This window comes from Sylvia atricapilla, chromosome 25 (assembly GCF_009819655.1).
Source record: "Sylvia atricapilla isolate bSylAtr1 chromosome 25, bSylAtr1.pri, whole genome shotgun sequence".
Taxonomy (NCBI): domain Eukaryota; kingdom Metazoa; phylum Chordata; class Aves; order Passeriformes; family Sylviidae; genus Sylvia; species Sylvia atricapilla.
Window position 1 is genome coordinate 519071 of NC_089164.1, and position 7858 is coordinate 526928.

Consider the following 7858-nt stretch of genomic DNA (forward strand, 5'->3'; position numbering starts at 1 on the left):
CTTGGAGCCCACTGCAGTAGATCCGTGGGCTTAGAGCCCAAGGTTTGGGTTTTGTATTTGCCAAAAACGCTGTCCATGGTGACTTCTCTTTCTAAAACTGTAAGAGCAAAGGAAGGCAGTGAACGCCAGGAGCTGAGCAGCAGCAGCCTGGGCTCTCTCCCGAGTTCCTGAGCAGTCACTGAGTGAGCTGGGAGAAGTCATTTCACCTCTCTGCCCTCCCTACAGCCTGTAGAGCAGTGAGCACCTCCCCCTGCACTCGCAGAGCTCAATTCACAACTCCCCAAAACGCCCCAGGGGCTGAACTCTGGAGACAGAAGCGCTGCTCCTGTTCAGGGAGCAGAACCTGTGCCAGCAAAGCTGCAGGTGGAACAAGAGACAGAGAGCTTGAGAAACTCCCTCCTGCTGTTCCCAGCCAGGTGTGTCCCCGTGTGTGTCCGTGTGTCCCTCCCCTGTGGGTGAACCCAGTGCTGCCCCAGAGCCTGGGCTGGGGGAAGTCCCAAGGCTCTTCCCCACTGTTCAGCCACCGCTGGGAGCTCCCGGGGCTCCTTGGACCAACCAAGTCTCTAAAACCGGTCTGATGGTCTATTTTTGATAAACCAGTATGGCATTCCAATGCAACGGTGTTTTCTTTAGGAGTTCTATGTTATAAGAAGCTCTCGACCTTATTATTTTCTATTTTCGTACTTTAAATGGGCTTTGCTTTACAAATGTCAGAGGAGAGATCTGAAATGTACTGGACACAACTGCAGGTAGCTTCATTTGGGAACAACTTTCTAGGAGAACCAAGTTTCCTGTTGTCTTCTTTTGGAATTGTAGTGCATATGTTGAAACTTGTATATCATTTACAGTATTGAGTCTTGTGCCACTGCTGTACCTGATGTATCCAATCCGGATTAAACAGAGTATGTGCCACAAATACCAACAGGATGCTGTGATTCCTTCTAAAAACCTCCTGGGAGGTTCTTCTGGAGAACTTGGGGTGTGGATCTAGGCCATCTGAGTTGCCTTTAAATACTAATTAACTCTTCCCTAGGCAGTCATTAATGAAATCAGTGAGATGTCACAGCACTGCAATAATGCAGATACTGAAGTGCTCCTCTCACAGTGCCCTCTCTGTGACTGCCAAGAGCTGGAATCCTGTTCTCTTGGCCTTTTCCAGCTACACAAAGGGGAGGCCCCTCCCCGGAGTCATCTGTGGCACAAAGGGAGTGAGGCAGAGACAAAGCACAGAAAGAAAAACTTTCCAGCTTAGGGCAGAGGCAGCCCAGGGTCAGCACCCCGAACCAAGAACCAACCAGTTCCCATCTTCTCCTGCCCCAGGACAGCTCTGTACAAGCCAAACAGGAAATATCAATTAGTTTTAGCACTAATGGGTAACTCCCTTTCTCATTAAAGCTTCCCTGTAAGTGTGGGAAGTCTGATATTGTTGCACCCAGAGGGACAGACCAATTATGATTTCTGCACATTTTCTACATAATTAAATCCTCCACCGCACGGCTTGCTGCACACCTTGCTATAGAAATGTTATTTATACAGTGTTAATTAACTGGATTTGAATTAGCAATACGGGCTTTGAGATGCTCATTTCACTCTGCCACTTCACTGGGATATAATCAGTGCCTGGTGTTGACCAAGAGAATTACGGAAAATGGGATGATCACCGACTTGGAGCAGACCATGGAGTCTCACAGAGGATTCAGCCTCACCCAACAGCTACAGGGAGGGCAAGGCAGGCAGGAGGGAGGAGAGGCCCTGGCACAGGTGCCCAGAGCAGCTGAGGCTGCCCCTGGATCCCTGGCAGTGCCCCAGGCCAGGCTGGATGGGGTTTGGAGCCTGGGACAGTGGGAGTGTCCCTGCCATGGCAGGGGTAGAGCAAGGTGAACTTTAATGTCCCTTCCCACCTGAACCATCCTGGGATTCCATGAAATACAACTGGGATTGGTTTGTGTTTTCTCCTTTCTGACATTTCTTATGTGGGAATGGCTGCCTTTTATCATCCTGCTTTTACTTTGGATGGTAAAGATTCCAACTGAGCATGCAGCTGCCTTTCTTCTCCTTTTATTAACAAATGGTAACACTGGACCTGTGTAAAATGTTCATCAGACACAGCTGCTTATAAAAAGACTCCACTTTTCTTCATCTCAGCCAACACTGGTCTCATCTCATGTCCCTCAGAGTAGCACTGCTGTCCCAGACCTGCCCAGTCCTGGTCCCGACCAGCAGCATCAGGACATCCATCTGTGGAATTCTGGAATCAGTCCTCACCCTTCAGCAGCTCCTGGAGATAGACTGAGTTGATGTGGTAGGCATTCATGCAGCTGAACTGCCACTGGCTCCTGCTGTAGTGAGACACTGCAGTGTAGTAGCTCTGCCAGGCGTCGTAGTAACACCTCCAGTAGTCCTCATAACTCCAGCCCTCGAGTGGAGCCTCCTCCCAGGAGCTGCAGCTCTGCTCCTCCTCACCTCTGCTCCTGGCAGGACTGCAGAACTGATGCTTCTGGCTTTTCTTGTGTTTAGCAGTTTGTTTGAGGACTTTCTTTTTCACGTCGTTTTTCCCTGGGACGTGGGAGCGCTCCCGAGGCTTCTGCGGAGCAGGACAGGAACCTGCAGGGCCCTGCCGTGCTGTGGGCACAGCTCCTGCCTCCTGAGGGCCTGCAGAGGCCTCCAAGCACGAGTCATGGGCCCTGCTGGGAAAGGAATCCCTGGAGCTGTCGGAGCCATCGCTGTCAGCAGACACGTCCCTGGCTGCTGCTGTCTCTGGGTGATGTTCCATCTCCTCCCACTCCACATCCCCATTTCTGGGCAGCTCACGCCGCTCTCCTGGGCCTGAGTAACTTCTTAAAATCTCCACCTCTCTCTCTGACCCTTCTTTAATGAAATAATCATAGTCTTCAACAAAATCTGAGAAGCTCCAGGGATTGGTGAGTTGGTTTTTGAAAGAAGACAAGCATGGAATTTTGGGAAGGTTTTTTCTTAAGGTCTCCTCATCTGGAGCCTGAGTGCTGTGCTGCTCATCCATCCTGGAGATGGGTTTGACCTGATTCCTCTGCTCTGGGTGACATCCAGGAGTTTGAGGGGTTCTACTATTTTTCTGTACATTTGCAGGATTTGTGCACTTTTTAATCTGTTTTTGCTTTGGAGTCTTTTTTGGCCTTTGTACAGAAGAATTGTCCTTTGGAAGATTGGAGGGAGGCTGAGGTATGTCTGAGAAGCCATTCTGGACAGGCTGCAGCACTGCCTGCTCTGGTTTAGGACACACAGTGTCACAATTCACCACAGGACCCGGAGGTATTGCAGGTCTAACTTCCACCTCGCCATCCTCAAACTGCTCCATCATTCCAGGAGGGATTGGCTCTGCACAGGAGAGAAACCAGCAGCCACTCAGCCAAGGGCATCCTTCCCTCTGGAACTCACACAGGTACCCAAGTGAAGCTTCTCAGAATGGCACATCAGACATCAAGTGACGGCCACAAACCAACCCCTTCAATGCTTGCAAGAGTTTAAAGAGCCAGAACTTTTCCTTCAGAGCAGGCATCAAAGGCTGCTCAAGACAAACACCACCACAGAGTGTGGAGAGCGTGGACTAAACGCAAAGCAGCCCCAGCAGAGAAGCCCCACATCAGCCCCCTGGGCCTGGGTGAAGCTCAGACTAACAGCAAACCCCCAGCCCAGCTGACCCCCAGCACAGAGCCCACCTGGCAGAGGGACAAGCTGCAGGTTGCACTTCTGAGCAATTCCCATCATGGTGTTCTCCTCCTCGCCACGGCAGCAGTAGGTGACAGCCAGACCCAGGGTGCCTGTGGGACACAGCAGAGCAGTTAGGCCCCAGCAGAGGAAGAAGAGGAGCAGAGGAGCAGGGGCAGCAGGACAGGCCCAAGCTGTCCCCATGTCCCCATTCCCCATGTCCCCCTGTCCCCTACCCCCCTGTCCCATGTCCCTCTGTCCCCCTGTCACTCTGTCCCGCTATCCCTCCATCCCCCGTCCTCCTATCCCCTATCCCCTATCCCCCTGTCCCCCAATCCCCTGTCCCCTGTCCCCAGTCCCTTATCCCCCTGTCCCCCAATCCCCTGTCCCCTGTCCCCTATGTCCCCATGTCCCCCATCCCCTATCCCTCATCCCCTGTCCCCTTATCCCCAATCCCCCATCCCCTGTCCCCTATCCCCTGTCCCCCTGTCCCTCAATCCCCTGTCCCCTATGTCCCCAATCCCCTGTCCCCAATCCCCCATTCCCTGTCCCCCTGTCCCCTGTCCCCCATCCCCCATTCCCTGTCCCCAATCCCCCATCCCCTGTCCCCCGTCCCCACCGAAGCGCCCGGCGCGGCCGATGCGATGCATGTAGGTCTCCCAGTCCAGGGGCACGTCCAGGTTGATGACCAGGTTCACCTTCTCAGCATCGATGCCACGGGATGTCTGCAGGAGGGAGGAGGGCACTGAGGGCTGGGTAACTGCACAGAGCCTTCCACAGACACAGCACCCGCGGGTGGCGTGGGCCAGCCTCCCACAGGGACCCCAGCACAGACAGGGAGCAGCTCTGGGGCGCAACGGGGAAACTGGACACTGCTTTTGGGCCAGGACACAGAGTGGGTGGGGCTGCATGGGCCCTAAAAGCGTCATCTCAGTCCTGCCCCTGCCAGTGAGGAGTGGAGGTGATTTCTACTCCTCACGGTGAAAATAAGTCACGGTGGTTTATCAGCACATTTATGTTCTCTCCGATATCTCCAAACCAAATCTAGTCCTCTGGAGCAACTTTATGTGCAATACTTCTGCACGCTGTAAAATTTGCAGGGCAGTTAATGCATTTGAAATAGAATCAGTAAAAAGGTTGTTTGACAGCAGTAAAAGCTCACCAGGTCTGTGGAAATCAGAACTCTGCAGTGGAACTGCTTTAATTTAGCCATGGCATCGAGTCGCTGGTTTTGATTCATGTTGCCTAGGAAGACGGAAATTAGAAGCAGGTTACATTCCTCATCTTTATGCCCCTCACATTCCAGAAAACACCGCTTTGTATCATCAGAAACAAGTCAGAAACTTCCTCAAACAACAGTTCCAGATGAGTAAAGAAGGAACAAACAAAACTGGAGAACTCAGATCACTCATCACAAAAACAATTCTTTTTCTTGTAGACTGAGTCTTAAAAGACCTATGAGGATTCAAATCCTATTCTCAGCCATTTAACCAGAGGCCCTGCAAGGCAAGATTTCAGATAGATTTTCCTATTTCAGGTCACGTTTATGCACAATTTCAGGGGAATCAGAAAACTGTGAGTGGATTTACCTGAAATGCACTCGGCAGGGAAGCCTCTGGATGTCAGTATTTCAGCCAGATGTTGAGCCCTGAGGGAACACACACATTCAAAACTGGAAATAAAACCCCAGGCCAAACAACACCTGGGCAGTTCACAGGTTATTCCCCACAGCCAAGGACTGCAATCTGGTATTTTCAGTACTTCACACTGCATTCCTCAGGCTGTATTTCAGACCTGAAGATTCCAGACTGCTCTGAGAGCTCACAGGCCCCATAAATTTATCCACATGCACAGAAATTTACCCAAGGCTGGACATTACAACCACAGCTTTCAACCAAGCTTTGTTCAGGTGTTGGTTCAAGTGCTTGTTATGGTTATTATTTTTTATGTATTAATGTTTATTACCTGCTGTGCAAATTTGAGAAGACTAAGGCTTGGTTGAAAGGAATCTTGCTGAACAACTCCTGCAGGTGCTGGGTTTTTTCCTCAAAGGTTTTATGTGGGAGGGGATGGGAATTCACAATTTTGTAGTATTGCTTCAGCCCTGAGCAGGAAACCAAAACAACAGATTAGAGGTTGCCATAAAAACATGCACAGAGCTCTGTAAACATGTGATACTGCAGCTGAAGGGAAACTGCAAACAAGGACACACAGAAGAACCTCCAGGAGAAGTTTTTCTTAAAAGGCTGATTTTTTTTTTAATGGATAGAAAGAGCAGAGAGTTCCATTTGCCACTAGTATTTTAAAAATACAAAATCACAAACTAGTTTGGGTTGGAAAGGCCTTTAAAGACCTTCTTATTCCACTTCAAGATTCACTATAGCAATGTGGGGAATCAATATTCACAAGCTGAACACCTCAGGGGTGAAATAACAAAAAATCCTGCATTCCAGGCACGTGTTTTGGGCTTAGTGTCCTCCCCTTAATCTCTTGCTGACTCTGAGTGCCTTACCAAGAAGGGCTGGGTCCGTGGGGTTCAGCCTGACAAACGTGGGCTCCCTCATGTACCTGGTGAGAGCAGCAGCCAAGGACTCGGGGTAGGTGGCCGAGACTGCCAGCATCTGCTTATTGACGGGCAGGGAGGAGTAGATCCAGCTGAGAGACAAAACCAGGGGATTATTCACACAAGTGTGGCTGACCTAAGGACACGGCCCTGAGAGAGAGGAGTGCTGTGCCTCACTTGATCTGCTCCTGGAAGCTGCCCTCCTCCAGCAGCTTGTCGGCCTCGTCCAGCACGAAGAGCCGCACGCTGCCCGTGCTCAGGTAGCCCAGCTCGATCAGCTGCTTGATCCTCCCTGCAGGGGAGGGAAAAACACCTGCAAACACCTGAACTGAAACATCCCAACGGTGAACTTGTAAAGTATTCTTGAGCTACCGCTGAGGCTGTGCCCCACTGATGGCAACACACGCAGCCCACCCCGTCACTGAACCGGGCAGGATCCCGGGAGCCGAAACACAGCAGAGCTGCTCCCTCCGTACCTGGGGAGCCCACGGCAATGTGGCACTTCTTCAGCCTGCTTCTGTCCTGGCTCAGAGGAGTCCCCCCGATGAACACATGGCATTCCAAGCGTTCCATTTTTATCCCAATCGTTGTGATCACGGCGTGGATCTGCACAGCGATCTCCCTCGTGGGCGCCAGGATCAGGATCTGGGGGGGGGGGGCAAGGATTAGAAGGGAGGATGGAAGCCGCAGGATGGCGCTGGGAGCTAAGCCCCGGCGCCGTGGTGCTTTACCACGCGGTGTCTCACGGCCTCCGACGCCGTACCCCAAAAAGAGCGATTCCCCGTCCCGCAGCCCCGGGCCGGCTCACCTGCGTGGCGGGGCTCTCCAGCAGCACCGCGTCCAGGGCGATGGTGGCGAACACGCACGTCTTGCCGGTGCCAGACTTGGCCTGCACGATGAGATCTGCAAAGAGCGGCCAGAGGGGTGAGGGCAGCGGCCAGGGGGGTCAGCGCAGCCCCCGGCGTGTGCCCGGCCCCGCGCCCGGCCCGCCCGCTCACCCAGCCCGCAGCGCCCCAGCGGGATGGCCTTCAGCTGCACCGGCGACGGCCGATGGAACCCCGCCGCCTCCAGCCCCTCCAGCACCGGCGGCGACAGCAGCAGAGAGCCGAAATCGGAGGGGCCGCCGGGCACCAGCACATCGCGGGTGCGGAACCGGCCCGGTGCCTCCCTGGGCGCCGCCATCTTGGCGGGGCGGGAAGGGAAGTCTCGCGAGAGGTGCCCCGATCCCGCGCAGGGAGACGAGCGGTGCCGCCGCCAGGGGGCGCCGGACGAGCAGCGGTGCCGCCGCCAGGGGGCGCTGCGCAGGGAGACATGGCGGCGGCTGCGCCTCACGGAGCGGGCTGGGAACGGGCTGGGAACGGGCACGGAGCCGGCACGGAACAGCCCCGGGGCCGTGCTGAGCCCTGCCAGCTCGGCTGTACACGGGCTGTGCCCTGCCAGTCACGGAACAGCCCCAAACCACCGCGGAGCCCGGCTCCTGGCCCCGCACGGACACCCCAAAGGCAGCCCGGGCCCGAGAGGGGGTCACGGAACGCACCATCCATCAGCCTACAGAAAAGTACTGCAAAAACATAACAGTGCAGTATTCACACAGCAAAGGGCAAATGTGTT

The 7858-nt window shown here is 53.8% G+C and overlaps 1 protein-coding gene across 1 annotated transcript; it reads right to left on the bottom strand.

Annotated features, from left to right (window-relative positions):
- Positions 1-2042: 2042 nt before the first annotated feature.
- DDX20 (DEAD-box helicase 20) lies at positions 2043-7431 on the bottom strand. Its single transcript, XM_066335549.1, has 11 exons — positions 7246-7431; positions 7056-7150; positions 6724-6892; positions 6425-6539; positions 6197-6339; positions 5650-5788; positions 5274-5332; positions 4847-4929; positions 4304-4409; positions 3696-3797; positions 2043-3354 (listed from the first exon to the last, which is right to left on the bottom strand). The coding sequence occupies exons 1-11, from the start codon at positions 7427-7429 to the stop codon at positions 2255-2257; spliced, it is 2295 nt and encodes a 764-aa protein (XP_066191646.1). The 5' UTR covers positions 7430-7431; the 3' UTR covers positions 2043-2254.
- Between the last annotated feature and the right edge of the window lie 427 nt (positions 7432-7858).

Excerpts from the sequence above, each read along its gene's own strand:
- DDX20 (XM_066335549.1), bottom strand. The coding sequence starts at position 7,429 with ATGGCGGCGCCCAGGGAGGCACCGGGCCGGTTCCGCACCCGCGATGTG. Across the intron at positions 5,789-6,196 it reads CACGGACCCAGCCCTTCTTG|GGCTGAAGCAATACTACAAA; the intron begins GTAAGGCACTCA and ends TTTCCTGCTCAG. Across the intron at positions 5,333-5,649 it reads TTCTCAAATTTGCACAGCAG|GGCTCAACATCTGGCTGAAA; the intron begins GTAATAAACATT and ends GTGTTCCCTCAG.